The sequence below is a fragment of the Cynara cardunculus genome, assembly GCF_001531365.2.
Source record: "Cynara cardunculus var. scolymus isolate 2C chromosome LG 10, CcrdV1, whole genome shotgun sequence".
Lineage (NCBI taxonomy): Eukaryota > Viridiplantae > Streptophyta > Magnoliopsida > Asterales > Asteraceae > Cynara > Cynara cardunculus.
The window spans coordinates 24,686,819-24,704,664 of record NC_037537.1 but is presented as its reverse complement, the minus strand read 5'-3'; the positions used below and the strand labels follow the sequence as shown (position 1 = coordinate 24,704,664).

The following is a 17,846-nucleotide window of genomic DNA, read 5'->3' as shown; positions in this document are numbered from 1 at the left end:
CAAATATAAATTACTTCGTTATTGTACATAAATTAAATTATAAAAAAATTGGATTAAAAAATTACACAAAAAAATGAGGAATTTCAAATGGTTAATTTGATACTAATATCGATATATTTTTGTCAAATTTTTTTGATATCGTCAAACATATATTTTATTCAAAAACAAAAACATTATCGCTTTCTCAAAATCACATTAAACTATATTATAACATCGACTGAGATAAAGAATAAAATGAAATATTAAAAACATGATGTATCTCGCTGCATTGCGCGAGTACGCTTCTAGTACATATATAAATGTGTGAGCAGTCTTAGGGATTGTTTGGTTGGTTTTCCATCAAGACCTGTATGGATAAAGCTGATTGTGTGGATTAATCTGTCCGTATAGATTGGGAAAGGTTTTTCATAGATGGAGGATGGTTTGGAGAAAAACTTGGCTTTATGCATAAAGCTCCCCCTAAAAGCTTACTGAATAAGCCACTTTCTATATCATTAAGTCAATACCAACTAATCATGTATAGCTGATCGAATAAGCTGAGTGTTCCATTAAGCTGCTAACAGCAAGCCCTTAGACTATTTAGTAGTTTCATCTTCGGGTCATGTTTATGAAAAAAATAAAGATGTTATTATGGGTCCTACTTCATATGGAGATATATAAAGATAGGAAATAGGAACAAAAATTCAAATCCAAGTAGTGCATGCAACCAACACTTATGCAGATCAAGACTTCTAAGATATACGTGGCATGATTCAAATTCTTTCAGAAGTCTATAAAACTTTATATGCAATGCCATATATGATTCGATGAATATTCGAGTGCAAAGGCACTAGCATAGTTGTTAAAAGCGCGCCTAGGCTTTGAGGCTCATAGGCTTAAGGTCTTGGGCTTTTTTTACAGTCGAGGCTAGGCGTATTCACGACGCTCGCTAACGCCTTAGCTGAGGCGCCTTGTGGGCCTAGATGTGCCTCATAAAGAGTTATTGAGTACCTAGTCAAACCCTAATATTAAACAAGTTTTCTCATCTTTGCATCTCCTAGACTTCTTAAAAAATATAGTTGTTAAATAGATGACATAAGTCAAATTCTAATAATAAATACACAGTCCATAGAATTTCAAGCCTCCTTATCTATAAATACCCAGACCTTAAAACTTCTCCCTCACGGCTCATGCTTTGAACCCTTCTCCCTCCCCCTGCCTCTATCGAAGTACTATGTGTAGCTGTGTGTTGTGTATATTGATAAGATACGCCTTGCATTCCTGAGGACCCCTTTGCGACTAAGTGCGTCATGAGCATTTAACAACTTTGGGCACTAATATATGTATTAGATCACCTCCACCCCCACACAATAACATTTGTAGGATGTCCTCGATAAAATGCACCAATCCCCTTCTAGAGAAAGTTTCGATTTGTCCATTAATAAAAGTGAGCTCATTTATTTTGACCACTAGATTCTTCTATTTCATCGTTGTTAAGGATAAACAATGTCATTTATGGGATGGCCTCAAACGGGAATGCAACAATCCCCTCCTGGACAAAGTTTCAATATGAAGTTACTTCTTTGTCCATTATTGTGTAGGGGTAGTTTAGATATTTGACTAATAGACAATCACTGTCAATAAATCTGAGCCCATTTAAACATTGAACTTAATTTGGGAAGGAGGAAGTTATGCCTGTGTGGAAGTGTGTGTGTGTGTGTGTGTTTTTGGGGGGGCGGGGAGGTTAGACTTACCGGCCCATAGTACTGTAGGACTGTTGCCTTCAATGCAGTTTTCACCTGCTACATCTCGGCATGTAATGCTAAGACTCATCTTGATAGAATCCTTGGTGTTATTTCGAACCAAAACTTCCATGGGAGTCATGTCATTTGCCACAACTGAACCTTTCACTGAAGGAGAAGAACCTTTTGGTGAATCTCGAGTTTTAGCAAGCCTAAAACCAAAGGTCAAAGGATCTGGTAACAAAACGTCCATTATTGATGTTCGAAGGGCTGCTTGTGTGGCATCTTTGATATGCAATTCTCCTGAGCTGTTCCGGCCTGACTGCCACCTCACCTTAATCTTTGAAATCAGATCCTTGATAGAAGCATTAAGTTCAGCTTTCGTGTTCACACCTCCATTTGATCGTGAATCATTAATGAGAACAGAACCATCAAGAACTGGTAACTTAAAATGTTCTAATGGTATAAGTACTCTTGAACTGTAATCTCTGTCTATTCTTGTTTTAGGATAAGTGAATTCGGAAGAGTTGTCGGTACTTGTACTCTCCAGATGGACGGAGACACTGACCTCAAATACAACATCAGTAGGATTATATAACTCAAATTCAAGAAATCTTAAGCCCCAGCTTCCCCTGAAGGGATCCATTTTCACCAATCTATCTGCTTGTTTTGAGGAATCAGTGGAACCACTATCTAATACATTTTCAGGAACATCTCCAACATGAGCGGGGATTTCCATTGACAGCAATCGAGCTTTCATGAAAGACAGCCCCTGCAAAACACAGATGTTTAGGGGAGTGACGAGGCGGCGACCAGGCGGCACCACACCATCACTTGCTGGTGGCTCTCCATTGTTTCCAATAGGCCCTAACAGAAAGGACAAAGCAAGCAGTCAAGGTAGGTTTAAGATAGGTTGTGAATGAAATTGAGCTAGAGTAACAACATGAAACACCTCAAAACTGTGGACTTTTTGACGAAAACACAGATATTTTTAACATGTGGAAATCTCATGTGGTGTGTTTGGTAGGCAGACGGCACTGGACACGATTGGACGGGGGAGAATGAGGTAGGCCGGTGAAAGAAATACGCAAGGTTTTAGGGTTTTAATTAGCATGGGTACTTTAGTAATTTACCAATTTTGTCTAATCTCCCTGATATGTGCTCCATCTCCACCTTGGTGGAACAAAAAAATGCATTTTTATCCCACTAAGTCCTGTCATGTCCTGGTTTAAACATATAAGAGCATCGCCAGCGGAGGTTCTTATAAGAAACCAATTTTGTACTTTTGCTTGCCACATCATTTCCACCTCACCAAATTAAGAACCTATACAAAAGTTCACAATGGTAGTTCTTATAAGAACCCATTCTGTGGGTTCCATGCATTTTTTTCAACATCAATAATAATTATAAAGTGGATAAAATATAATAAAAAAAACTAACAAAAAGGTCACTTTATACCAATTTCAAGGTAAAAACCAAGGTTCTTATACAAGAACTCAAAGGATGTGAGGTTCTTATAAGAACTATCTCTAATGGTGGTTCTTTTAAGAACCCACACTTTTTGCTTATAAGAACCTTGCATTGGAGATGCTCTAATTTCAGCTGCCTCCTGGGGTTTTTGTCAGTCTCTTTTAAGGTTAGCAGCTACTCTTTGTCTATTAGGCCCACCTACTTTTTAGTGTGCAGTTTCACGTAATAGGAACCTCAAAGAAAGGATGGAGTCTATGATTTAGTAAAATGACCTTCCAACATGTTAGCATACTTTTGCCCCTTGTTATAGCTCATACGTCATAGCCATCATAACCAAACATTCTTACACTTAGATGCCCAACTCAAGTGCCAGCCTGCCAGGAACAACTTATATGACGTAAAACATAATAACATTTAAACATACCATGCCTGGTAGATTATCATAAGGCATCAACAATTAATTTCTCTATTCATAGCGCAGCTTAAAACCCTATACAATTTATACCAAACTACTAACATAATGATCTAGTTAAAAAAAGTTAAACCATCAGGAAGATAGTAATAATAATTACCTGCATAATGGATTACCAACATGGGGCTGCTTCCATCCTTGGCTTGCCTCGGTACATTAAAAGCTGTGCTCTTATTAGCAGTATCAGGATCCAAACCAAGTTGCCATGCTTTCAAGGTCACTGGTATAATCACTTCAGCACCAGGTTTTAATGGTAGTGCGGATTTTAAAATTTCATAGCCAATTGATACAACAGAATCTTGATTTTTCCCTGATAAGGAGATATGTGCCTGCTCAACTGGAACTGTACCAGCATTAGCCAAACTAATCCAGAGATCACGAATCTCACCTTCGTATAATATTATAGCACTATCACCACCTACGACGTGTGAAACTAACAACGGCAGTCGAGGTACCACTATAATGTTAGGAACAGTGATATTTTTCAGCTTTCCAGACCCACAGCAACGAAAAGGATCAGAAAGAACTAGTCCTTGTGCTGCTCCAAGGAGCAAATTGTCAACATCTTTGAAGAAATGCTCAGTAAGTACACCAAAACAACGGACAATGCATCCAGGTATACTTACTGCCCCTTCCTTTGTTGGAACCCCTGATAGACTAAGCACTTTGGAAGAATTAGAGGGAAGGGTGACGCTGACAGGAAATGCATCAAAATTTCCAGAATGCACCGACAGATAAATACTATTAACTATCAAGTCAAAGCCGCAAGGGTTTGCTAATTCCACCAACACCTGGACTGGCTCCCCGATAATCCAAATCAGGCTGTGCTTACTGCTGCCGGCAGAATCTCTTTTACTAAATGGTGTATAAATAAAAGGCCCAGAAGGAGCTGACCCTGCCCACCAATCCTCTCTTTTAGGATTTCGTTTTATAATATCTGTTTGTGAGGAATGGAGAGGAAATGAATGCAACCTGGTGATCAGGAATGATATTTAGTCACGTCACTTTAGGTAAATGAGATTGGCCAGAACTGCATAACCATGTGCAAAAAAAATTCATATTGCAAAAATTGAAAGAAAAGCATGAAACCATTGAGTATGGATTAGACAGGATTTCATGCAAGAATTCATTTCTAATATCCATTCCGTAACCTCCAGAAGAATTCGCAGTGCACACAAATTGCTTTTTGATGAACATCGTGAACCAGGCACAAGAAACAAGGTTAAACGTATGCACGCCGTATTATGTCTCCAACTTTTTTATCAGCAACAGTCCAAATCATTTTGAAGTACATAAGTATGAGAAAACGAAAGCTGATCTAATCACAGTCAAGAAGACAGAACAGTCCTCTTTTTACTCTGTCAAACATTTTGTACTAAAGAGGTTATATACAGGGGACAAGCTTTGAGCTCTCTAAAACCTAACAAAAATAATTAATTTCTTGGAGAGAGAGTCCTGAGAAGTGAGAATCATTTTCAGCAAGGTGGGAAGCATGGTGGTTTTATCAGAGGATAAGAAGCTAAGTGCACTCAAGATGTCTTGTACAATTTTTGGCCCAAAGAATACAAATCTGTTTGGCTACACTACTTTTTCAGGGTCAATTAAGAGAAATCAACCATTGGGTTGAGATGCTTTAGGTTATCTCAATTGGGATGTTCAAAGAGATCCTAGTTGAGATGCCAATCGCTGCAAACGCCCGTTCACTTGCAGTGCAAATCAATTAAGAAATCAACCATTGGGTTAAGATGCTTTAGGTCATCTCAATTGGGATGTTCAAGAGATATTAGCTGTCCTAAATGTGAATTTATTTCCTTCAATCAATTTCCCTATAACTCTATCTGCAGTATGTCCTGAGTGAGTGCCTCTCTGCTGCAGTATCTAACCTCCTCTTTCCTTTCCGATCATCATCCAAAAATATCTATCATTGAAGTGGTTTTGCCAATCGCTATAAGCGTCCGTTCACTTGCAGTGCAAATCAATATTCTCAGTGGACTACCATCTCCACCTCACCAAGGCAGAAGCTGCCAAAAATCTTACCATATTGCACATCTGTACGTCAATTAAATATTCATGTCTCCTTTGTGTTCTGACCCAAGTGGCACCTGCCTTAGACCACATAATAACGCTTTGCTGCAAAAAGTAAGCATAAGGTGTTACCTTCTCACTCATCTGAAAAGCAAATAACAAGCAGGCAATTAGCCATCTTAAGCAAGAAGTGTTAGATAGTTGCATTTCTAGATTAATTAAGAAGGCATAGGTAGTTTCCAGATTAAAATTGTGCTACCTCTTCTACACATGCGAAAAAAAATTACAATACAAGGAACATGACCAATGCCATGGGAAGTGTATCAATTCACAGAGAACAAAAGACAACAGAAGTTCCCAACACGGTGGAGTTTGTGTATTTGCAAGTACCTTATGAAAGGCAAGGCAGGATCAGGACAATGAGTTCCAGAAGGAAGCCGCTCGGCTGAATTGGTAAGGGCACTTGCAAGTCCATTTTGGCCAGGAGGTGTGATTAAAGGATAGTAAGATCTTATTAGACGAGCAGCTGCACTCCATGCAGCAAGAGGATCTCCAGCACGAACAGCAGAGAGAAGTATCTCCTTTAATACAACCATCTGCAATGTGCTCCACTGGGACTCGAATAGAGATACCAAGAAGTGATGATGCATCTTCCCAGAATCAGTAACATATTGACCAGTTTCCTTGCATAATATAAATACATAATTGAAATTCAATTTGATGCAAGAATCGGTGATCGTCTATTAAGTTCCAGCAAAAACAAGGATCTCCATGTTGGACAAATAAAATCTACCCCCCAGGGGGGGCAAGCAGAGAGAAATTGGATTGTACTGCACAGAAAGGTGCTTAACTGTAAATAGGTTCATCCAAAAGACCTGTCAAAGGATGTGATATTTCATTATGCCTCTCAGCAAGTGGAAGAAGTGGGTGCCACATTGTGTCAAGGGTTCGCAACTATTAAATCTCAAATGCTCCAAAAGTGCTTCACATATCACTAGGAAATCCAAACAAACAGGTGACATAACTCACATTGGAAACATTGTGGTTGGCAGTGGCAGCTCTACTTTGGACACGATAAGCTTTTGTAGTCAATGCCAATACTTGCAAGGCACTAGAAGCAGCCAAATTGTTTTCTTGTTGCAGATATATCTGAGCCACCTGCCTGGAGAAAAAGGCAGCTTTTCTATGGTAACCAAGAGTTCCAAATAGACGAGCTACCTCAACGTACAGTATCAGTTTATCACTTGCATCAATCAAAGATCTAGCTCCATCTGAGGCAGTAGTCAACAGCTCCACTACCTCCTTAACTAGCAATGGTCTGCCCAACACATGAAAATGTCATGCAACTGACCACCAACAAACGAAGAATAGAGAAATTTAGCTCATACGCAGATCCCAGTATAACCCAAACAATTGTCTGTTAGATGCTGTATACAGGATAGTTCAGATCCCAACGATTCACATAAAATGATGATACCGTATCAATTATAAATAACATATTAACATTAATTACAAGAGAACAAAGTAATGGACAAAGATAAAAAGGAGTTAACTGAAACCCACAGCATTGCAAGTTAAGAGGGCTGGTAAAAGAAGAAATGAAGGTTTAGATGTTAAGAATGACAAAATAACAAATGAAAAAGAAGCACCAGAAAGGTTTTTGTGCAAACAAGGCAGCATTGTGCCAGTATGCATTTTTCAAGGAGGAGCAGTAACCAATCTTCCGAAGGAAAATAAGCAAAGATTACACCAAAATGGTAAGAAGCAAACATGTTTAGCTGATAAAAAGTAACTAATAATGAACGAAATGAATGCCCAACATTCGAGAGGTCTGGCGTCTCTTCCAAGATGCCTGATTTAATTCTAAAATCTTTATCAAATCATCTGCTTCTCCTAATCACTGTTTATAGAATTTCCGAACTAAGAAACCTTCCTTATTGACAAATTAATCCTTATCCACAAATCTTAACACTTATCCGTAAATAGAAATGAGCTGAGCCCCATGTGTGGGCCTAACATTTCTGTACTTGATCTACTGTCCATCAAACTAAAGACCCCACTCTTTTGGAATGCTATTATATTGAACTTCAATTAAAGATATTCAAAATCTTTAGGGCATGGCCAACTATCTAAACAAAAAAAAGGTGACAAGTTTAACAAAAAGAAAGCGTTTCTTTCACAAGAAGCAGGTTTTGGATTTATGAGCTGATGTGGAAGGAAGTCGCTCACACATCCTCCGGATGCTGACCCCTATGAATCTGAGACGGATGAAGATGTACAGGCAAGGTGACACCTGCAAAGCCCGGAGAACGAGGTTCCTTCAGGGACAACAGTTTGATGCTTAGTTGGCAAGGGTGCTTTGGTGGAGAGAGGGCGTGTGTTTGGCCAAATTCGTATAGTTCTTTTTTAGGAGGAGAACAAGGAGACCATGTTTAACTATTTAAGAGGCCTTAAGGCATGATATCAGAGGCATCCAACATCTAGTTAGGGGAAGGATGCATCCAGATCTGGACCTACGTACTTCATGTCTACCTTTCACTTTAATTTCGCTTTAAATGTTGGGTTTCACTTCATGCATACTGAACTTGTTTGGGATAAAGGTTCCCAACTGCCAACTTGAAGACAATTCATGGATCTTGGGATTCACTTTATTGGGATTCAATGGTAGCTTACCCAACTAGTAGCGATGTTAATCATTATTTAGTGTTTATCATGTTAGCATAGCTCAATTTACACAATGTGAAGTGTGATCATAAATAAAAATATATTTTGTAACCTAAATGAATACAATAAATTTTCACTCAAACAAAAAGGGTTAGGTATCTTCAATTGAAGGTGCAAGTGTACCTGTTAAGAAATCTTGCCAATTTCAAAGTAGCTTCAAGTTCAAAGCTGAGAGGCGAAACCCTGCGAAATATAATTGCAAAGATTCCAACATAAGGATATTGATGATGTAGCAATTATATTGCTCAATGATGCACGTGATAAAATCCTAACGTCATGAGGACTTGCATATACTTCTAGACATACTTTTGTTATCCAACTAACATCTCTAAGTTTTTTCCTCTGATCCCAAACTACTAAACAAACTTCCAAAAGTCGTAAGTCTTGTTTCCTGAAACCGAATGAGATATGGCACATTCAAACACTACTCCACAAACTCTCCAAAAATATTGAGTCCAACCCAAAATTTAGCCTACATAACCCAGAATAAAATATCTTTGGGACCCCATGTTGTTCCCACATCCAACTCCATAATGACAAGCAGCACCACACCACCATCTCCATCTTCCTACAGATATTGATGTATTTTAGATGAAATAGGTGTGAAAGATGGATGTAAAGCAAGTTGTGCATCACGCATGAAATTCTTATCAATATGCCAGCCTAGGTGGTAGAGGGAATTGGGAGGAAAAAAACTAAGAACCGGACCGGAACTGACTTCGCTCAGTTCGATTCTAGGTTCTACGTTTTCTTATAAAACGGTTTTCTGTTCAGTGTGGTTCAAAAAAAATCAAAAATCGGTTCTCAGATTGGTTTCGAAAACAGGAACCGAACTGCTTTTCTTATTTTTTTTTTAACTTGAAACAAAGTTGTTTTATATTTGAATTTTTCGAATTATAACAAAAGAAAATATATATTAGATTCAGGGTCCAGTTATGGATCAAACTGGTTCTAAAACAGAACTGGTTCCAGAATCCAGCCTGTTTAGATTGATTTGGTTTTTGGTTCCATTATTTTTTATTTTCCGCTTTCTGTCCAGTCCAGTCCACTGCACACTCTTAAGTGCCTCTGGTCTAGGCACAGCTACAACACTCCCCCATCCAAAATAAATGGTTTGGTGGGCTTTATACACATATTAAACTTGGAATTCACTTGTGATACTCTTTATAGTATCCACAATTAAACTTTTGGTGCATAGCCAAGTACATTAATGGTGTACTTGGTGAAGTGGGTAACAAGACAACTAAAAGGGGCGTTTGGTTCATATTAGGGAATGGGAATGGGAATTGGAAGGATCATTGAATTGATGCCATCATGCCATGGACCGACAACGGCATGAGGTGGTTCGCCAAGTAGAGGGTAGGGCATTTCGAAAGCTTAAGGGTTTTTGATCTGATAAGAGTGTTGTGAGATGTGGTATACCCCCTTTCAGGAATGATCCATTACCCATTATCTCGCAAAGGATCATTATTATACTATAACAAGCACCCCCAATCATTTCCACTCCCTACCCTTTAATATTGAACACCCGTAATTTTGTTAAATATGAATTCGGGATAGGGCCAAGTGTTTGTTTTACAAAAAGGTTGGTTTATGATTTCATTGTGATATGTAATCACCTTGTCTAGTTTTGGCGACATTCGAAAGCAAAAACGAAAGTTTCTGGCTAAGAAAGTACTCACACACGACTTAGCCCGGTCGCGGCCAAGGTCATGTACGCCTCTGGAGTCGGCACGGCAGACGCTCACGCAACTAGGAATGCGGTCTAAACCGCGGCATGGCTGCATCAATCACTGACTTGGGAGCCAGGACGCGGGTAACCCTGCCACACGACCTAAGGTCATGGGCAAGGTCGTATACGGGCTTTTTTATCAGTAACAAAAAGGAATCATCCAATTTGGACACCGCAAAAAGAAATATGCATCATTATGTTTGGACGGGAAGAACGCTTATACATGCACATATACCATGGTTGTTTCATAGAGTTCTATAAAACCATGGTTGGCTTAAGAAACAAGTACCGTTATCATTAAATTAGATTAATTTTGTCCCTAAAGAATGACAAGCCTATTGTTGCATTACCATATATAGTATGGTTAACAAAAACAGACACAAAATATTAAATTACTTTAAGTACATATTTAAGTATGCTTTAACAGTGAAAAATGTGGTACCTCTGAGCATTTTCTTGTATAAATGACTTCCTATAATGCATGATGACACCATTGTAGCGATATTTGACCTCATCCACTAAAGTTGGATCCTTCTCCCCTGCTTTACTCATCTTACAGCATATGCATAACAGGAAATGTTTCAGCAGCTATGATAGGTGGAGATCTTATAAAAGCACATTTTACAAAGACCTGTTGTAAGTACAACCTTAGTGTTGCTCAAAGACTTGCAACATTTGTTCATAACATCAAAACAGTAAACATGGATCCAGACCATTGTGTTATTGTTTCTTAGTAGAAAGGGGGTACGAATTTCATGAGAAGAAACTAGAACCATTACTTTTGCAATTTGTTAATAATCAAAAAGCAGAAGAAAGTTGGAGTATCAGCATAGCATGACAAGAAAAGGCCACTACCATGGATTTCATGGTTAAATATTCAATTTCATAGTTAAATAAATTTTCATTTTGATGAAAACAGATAATACAACCAGATCATAAACATGGTTTTGTTTAAAGGAACGCAGTGGGATCATCGTCGTTAACTTCAACTCGAGTATTGCTCAGAGACATAGCCTCAAAATGGTACACATGGATTCAAGAACTCATGTTTATTGTTTGTTAGCATTAAATTAGGATGAATATGATAAGGCTCAAATTACCAAAGTATATTCTAGAAGGAAGTCTAAGGCGGTAGTGAGGAGTCTTTTAAATAATCGGTGGGGGAACTGGGGGATATCCTTGATTTGTTTAGCTTCATATTGAGAGGGGGTCTGGCTCTCAAATTTGGACAAATAGTTTTTCCTATTTATGTTCTTCCTTTTGAAAATCAATTGAAACCCGGTATCAGAGCCTCTGGCGACCATGGCTCCTAAAAACCAGGGAGAGAGAATTGACGCATTAGAAGATGCGGTGCAAGCTTCGGGAGGTCGTACGGTGGGCATTGACACAAGCATATTGTCTATAAAGAACAGTATCCAGATGATTTGTAACCAAGATGCGGTTAATTCAAGACGCATAGAACGACTGGATCAGGAAATTCAGATGGTGATATCGAAATTGGAGGCGCTACTGAATCAGGGTCCGATCGCAGGGGAGAAGCCGACAGGGGTTGTTGATTCGACCCCTAAAACTGGACTGGGAAGCAATGATACATCAAATGTCATCTGTGAATATGGTGGAGATCAACGAAGGACAAAAACCACCACCAACAAGGAGGAGAGGCTACTTCACACTTCAACGTTTCGAAGATCCGGAAAAGGTTGCGATGGCAAGAATTTGTATGGAAGGAGAGGCTCTTGCATGGTTCCATTGGACCGATGACCGGAGACCAACTACATGTTGGGTGGGCTTAAAAATCTGTTAGTCCATCGTCTCCGATCGACGCAAAGAGGGTCGTCCTGGGAGCAACTCTTGGCCTTACATCAGGTGGGACCAATCAAGGAATACCGACATTTGTTTGAAATGTTAGCCTCGTCCCTGAATGATCTACCGGAAAGATGCTTGAAGGCAATTCGTCAACGGCCTTGAACCCACAATCCAAGCGAAAGTCTGATTGATGAGACCGCAAGGATTGACAAGGATTATCGAAACTGACAATTGAATGGCGAACCGAAGACTGCCAGTATCCCATATAAACCAGCCTTGGGAGCCTCAGGTAATCTGTCAAAGCTTGTAACTCCTGGTAGTGGTAGTTTATTTGCTAGCAAGGGAACCACCAGGACAGTAATTAATCGGCTAAAACCCACCCGGAGGTTGACAGAAGGAGACTATGGACAAACAAGCCTAAGGACTATGATTTCGTTCTTACGAAAAATACTGAGTGGGCCATAAGTTCAAAAAAAGGAGCTCCTAGTGATGTTGCTACAGGATGAACACACCAAAGTGGAGGAAGTGGGAGACGAGAATTACGGGGATCAGGAGGTACCATGTGAGCAACGAGAATAATAAGAGATAGAGTTGTCACTAAATTCAGAGGTGGGGTTGTCTTCTCCACGAACCATGAAGATTACATGATGCATTAACCGGGTCGAGGTAATCGTGCTCATAGATTGTGGGGCTTCATATAACTTCATTGCTATTGAACGACTGAATCAATTGGGATTAAAGGTTGGTCACACCGCGGAATTGACATCTGAAATCACCCACATGAACACAAACGACCGCGACAATAGAACAAGAACAAGAACTCGACGCTATCTCCAGCACGTTTGTCAATAAAACAAGAACTTGACGCTATCTCCAGCACGTTTTCTACAGCCCGTAAAGATTCCTCAAGAAGTATGGGAGGATATCCTTATGGACTTTGTCCAGGAACTGCTGCTTTCCGAGGGTGTGAATGCATTATTGGTGGTAGCAGATCATTTGACCAAGTATAGCCATTTCATTGGTATCCGACACCCATTCAAGGTGGTAATGATAGCTAGGGTGGTTGTCAAGGATGTGGTCCGCTTGCATGGAATTCCGAGATCAATTGTGTCAGATCGTGACAAGATTTTCCTTAGCTATTTTCGGAAGGAATTGGGGTGCATGAATGGTACCAAGTTGAAAGTGTACCATCCACAATCGGATGGGCAGACCAAAGTGGTTAACTGTTGGGTTGAAACCTACCTAAGATGTTTCATTAACAGGCGTCCAAAACAATGGGTGGCTTGCCTTTCATGGGCGGAATATTGGTACAACACCTCATTCCACACCGCAACCAAGACAACCCCTTTCAAACTTCTCTGCAGAATATTGGAATGCCAAGAGTAGAAAATTGGTCCAAAATTATTGTGATATGTAATAACTAAAAAGAAAGAAGAAAATTGGAGTGTTAGCAGAGGATGACAAGAAAACCAGATTGTCACTCTGCATTTCATAATTGATAATAAATTTATATTATTTAAGAATATTGTTTCAAAAATAAGGCAAAGGTGCATAGTCCCTGAGTTTGTACATGGACTTCATTGATGTTAGGCTTGAGGATATGACCAAATGTCTGTTCTTTTCTTCCAAAATTAATTTTCTCTCCTACATAAACTTTCTTCGTTTGGCTCTATACTACCATCATGCATCAATCATCAACGTCTTTCTTTTTTAGGACTACTCTAACTAGTTTTTTTAAGCCAAAATTCATGAGGGACTAACTCAACCAACTTTTCTCTATGTTCCATTATTTGTAACCAGAATTTCTTGGGTCCTAGAGTACATATGGAAAAAAGTAATAGCCAACTCCCTTTAATAAGTACCATCTTGAGCAGGTAAGCAACCTCATATGACCACTCAAAATTGGTGGCAGCTAGGCAAGGCAGATCCTTTCTTGAGAACATTGAATACAATGACCATATGAAATTCGATGGTGCTACAGTAACATGAATATTCCGGACATATAGAATCCAAAGATCAACATATCTGATTTATAATAACTTTGCATCTTTAATCATTTGATGTGCTTACCAGAAAGGCACAGACACCACCTTCCAATGCCCCAGCATACCAGAAATAATCTCCAGTCATCCTGGCAAGTTCTAGAGCAGTAGAATAATGGGCATTGGCRTCAATAGGTGATCCAGCCAGTAAACAGTAATCCCCTATGGTCTTTTGGGCCCGGGCATGTCTCCTCTTTTTGGCTTTGATCGCCTGAAAAAATTGCTGATCAAGTTCGTTAGTTTTCGTTCTTAAAACACATTCTCAACCAATCAATATTAGATAGGTGTGAAGACAATAAAAGACAACAAAGAAATACTTCTTTCACTAGGACACCTAAAACACAAACCTCCTCTGCGCTAAGACTAGCTTGAGAATCTAAAGGTGTCTTCAGAAGGGTTCCACCGGATTCGGCTTCAAGGACCCACTTCTCAAATTCCATTAGAAGGGAAGCAGCAATATCTTGCATCATTGTTTGCAAGTGAAATTCCTGAGTTCGCTGATCGGCAGGAGGAAACAACACCAACTTATTTCTTTTCTTACTTTCATCTTCTAGCTGCAATACAAGATAATGTAAACAGGTTAGCCATGTCATAAATAGGCGGACCAAAACTAAAAATACATCCTGACAATGCAGCATCGAACTTTCAGAGTTCTCTATATTCAATTTCTTATATAAGTTCCAGAGAATTAATAAGGTGTATTTCCAGTAAAAAGTTAAAATAAGAAGACTGGTTAGTAATCTTCAACAGTCAAATGATTTTGTTTCAAACTTCTATCTTGAACACTAAACCATCAAATTCCAAATTTCTATCTGATTTCTTTTTTGCATGTAACAATTATAAATCATCTAAAAAGTCCTAGTAATTACCTTGTCAATCGTTTTTCCAGATATATGTGAATACTAATCATCTCTTTTTCTTAGAAAGCAAGATCAAACAAAGAAACAAAAGCAGCCTGTATCGTCAATAAGTCTCAGACCCACAACTAATTGGTCTGCAGGCAAATTCTAGTCAATTTCAAACCTAAGGATATCAATTATTGACTTCTGAAAGTCCAAGTCTCTAAATGGAACATAGAATTTGTTGGTGATTCTAGTGTCACCGGTTTCATTTAGTGTAAGAGGTAAATATACGAGAGGTAAAGGGGATCTTTACTTAGTTTTTTATGCAAGTTAGAAGGTGCAGAGTGCACACTTGTATAAGACTATATTGATCCTGATACGACCCAAAGGCGGGAGTCAAGGGGGCCGCCCTCGTGGGGCTCGGGAAAATTTAGTTTCTATGGAAGAAGTGTTTATGGAAAACTTCACAGCCTCAGTAGGCAGCTGATATGTTTGGTTCTTGACATATGGTTAGTTCCTAACTTATGGTTACATCCTAACTGATGTTTTTGGTTCTTAACTGTTGTTAACTTTCTCATAACCTTCTATAACTGTTTGGTCTTATCCAATTTCTGGAAATAACCCTCGTTTTTGGCTCTTGAATCTAAGGATTGATACATTAAAAACCAACAGTAACATAATCTAATTTTTGTGCCTAAGAAATTAGATTGTTCCTTCTTGGATTTCTCATATTCATAATTTCATGCAACCCAAGGCTATAGGGTCGAAATATTTGATTCAGAAAGTGGTATACTATCCAAACAAGAATCCAAGCAATTGTGATTTCAGAAAACCACCCTATTGTTCTTCTACCCTGATAGAATTGACAACTCTTTTTCTTAGTTTTCAATCCGAGATCCAATTGCCTTCGGAAGGACTCAGAATATGTCTTTATTGCTCCCTCAGTTCCAAAGAAAACACTATATCTGACTTTGTATGTCGAACTCATTACTTCTCGTAAGCAAAATTAAGATGGAGCTTTTAACCAACTTATTACCATCAAAATTCTATTTGTAGTCTGTAGCACTTGTGGAATGTTCAATGTAATTGCTGATTTATTCTCGAATGATTCCATTCATTCGGATCCATATCAATCTCGAAGTAACTCGTCTCAGGTTCAACATCAACGTGTAGCTTTGGTTCGCATCCAAAGTCGAGTATAGCTTCTTACAGGGACATGTGAATAAATCTCCAAGTCCAGTTCAAATTGCAACATAAAGGGAATAAAAACAAAAGAAGACCGTCGGTATAGGAAAAAGCAATCTGGTTTTCAACTCCTGTGGACTGCAATATAAAAATATCCATGATCCCTAGGTTTGAAACTACGTTTGATAATATATAATATTCAAAATAAAATAATCAAAAGCACCTTACAAAATTGTAAACACGATTGAAACCTGAGAATCTCCAGGAGAAAAGGCGAAACATCGTTGAACAAGGGAAGAAGGGTATCCTTTACATGCCGCAACGAATTGGCCGACTACACTGTCCAGATCAGGACAAGAGGGACAATGACAGATTCCAATAACACCAAGAATTTTCCGGTACGATTGGAAATCCTCCCACGGACTCGGAGGCGATCCGCCGATCACGTATTTAAACCGGAGGTTACCGGAATTCCAAGGCTGTTGAGAGAACGGTGATTTATGGCGTTGGGAGTAGAAAGAACTGATCGCTGAGAGTTCCATCTTGTGGTGACGGCCAAGCATTGCAACGTAGTTTCGGAAGAGGTTTGGATGGATAGTTCCAATTGGGAGAACGGCTATCCGGATCATGGAACTGGTTTCGATGCTGACGTCCGGCTCCATTGTTTCGCCGCCGAGGAGGAGGACGACGGTGAATTGAACAGAGGAACAAGCACACAATACGTAAAGTAATAAAAGAAGAAAGCATGTTTAATTTTCTCTTGAGTAAAGGGGAAATTGTAATCTTAGTCCATGTAGTTTGTTGTTTTTGTTGGTTTGGGTTCTTACAAAAAAATTATTGCGATAAAACCCTTGTGGTATACAAAAATGCTTGATTTGGGTCTTTCTCACTAACAAAAGTTAACTTACATCCGTTAATTCTCCCATGTGCCTTGCACGTGAGGGTATATGGGTCATTTTAGACCACACCTTTCTTTTAACCTTTTAACCCTAAAAGACGTATCCCCCCTCTCTACAATCGGCATGCTCCCCATAACCAAAACCATGACACCTCTCCCTTTTCCCTTTCATGTCTCTGGCACCCACACCCACACCATCTACGACACCCAATCTTCTTCGATGTACCTGCCACGCACTCCCATCTTCTCCAATAAACCCTGCCACACACTACCATTTTTTGGGTCATTGTCTTCTCCAAAAATCCAAACTCGAAGTAAATAAGTCGTATTGCCTCTGACATTGGGTGTGGAGAATCAGTGTGATTCATGTTCATCTCAGTAGCTCTGCTACTCACTCTTTCTCACAACTGGAACACTATCGTCAAAACTCTCGTTTTCTGGTGTGTTTTGATCGATGTACTTCTTGTTTCAAATCAATTATCATTTTGGATTGAGGTTGAAAACATAGTGGTTGATCTGGATATGTTTATGGTTTGATTTCATTTTAAGGGTTTTACTTAAACTTAGGGGGTTTTGTTTATAGTTGATTGATTTTGAACCATCACATTTGATTTGTGAAATGAATTTGATTTATTTGGGCATATGTGTTTTTGCTTGATTTGTTTATGTTTGATTCGCTAGTGTTCTAACTGATTCGTTGTTTTATGGGTAGGTGGTGGTGGTTGCTGTTGTAAAAAATAAATAAATAAAAAACTATAAATAATCCACATTAGTATATGTCATTGCTATATCATATTTAAGAGATACAATTACTACTTTACCCTCATATGCAAGGCACAGGGGAGAGTTAACGAACGAAAGTTAGTTTTTGTTAACGAAAGGGATCCAAACCGAGCACTTTTACCTACCACGAGGGTTTTCATGCAATA

General features: G+C 39.0%; 1 protein-coding gene across 1 annotated transcript in view; it reads right to left on the bottom strand.

Moving 5' to 3' along the window:
* Positions 1 to 16,681, bottom strand: part of LOC112519855 (trafficking protein particle complex II-specific subunit 120 homolog) — an 18,825-nt gene extending 2,144 nt beyond the window's left edge. Inside the window, exons 1-9 of the mRNA XM_025128164.1 lie at positions 16,271 to 16,681; positions 14,340 to 14,546; positions 14,021 to 14,203; positions 10,587 to 10,696; positions 8,536 to 8,595; positions 6,718 to 7,006; positions 6,079 to 6,371; positions 3,764 to 4,635; positions 1,734 to 2,588 (exon numbers count right to left, since the gene is read on the bottom strand). Of these exons, the coding sequence (XP_024983932.1) occupies positions 1,734 to 2,588; positions 3,764 to 4,635; positions 6,079 to 6,371; positions 6,718 to 7,006; positions 8,536 to 8,595; positions 10,587 to 10,696; positions 14,021 to 14,203; positions 14,340 to 14,546; positions 16,271 to 16,681 (3,280 nt within the window). The remainder of the gene's footprint in view (positions 1 to 1,733; positions 2,589 to 3,763; positions 4,636 to 6,078; positions 6,372 to 6,717; positions 7,007 to 8,535; positions 8,596 to 10,586; positions 10,697 to 14,020; positions 14,204 to 14,339; positions 14,547 to 16,270) is intronic.
* Between the last annotated feature and the right edge of the window lie 1,165 nt (positions 16,682 to 17,846).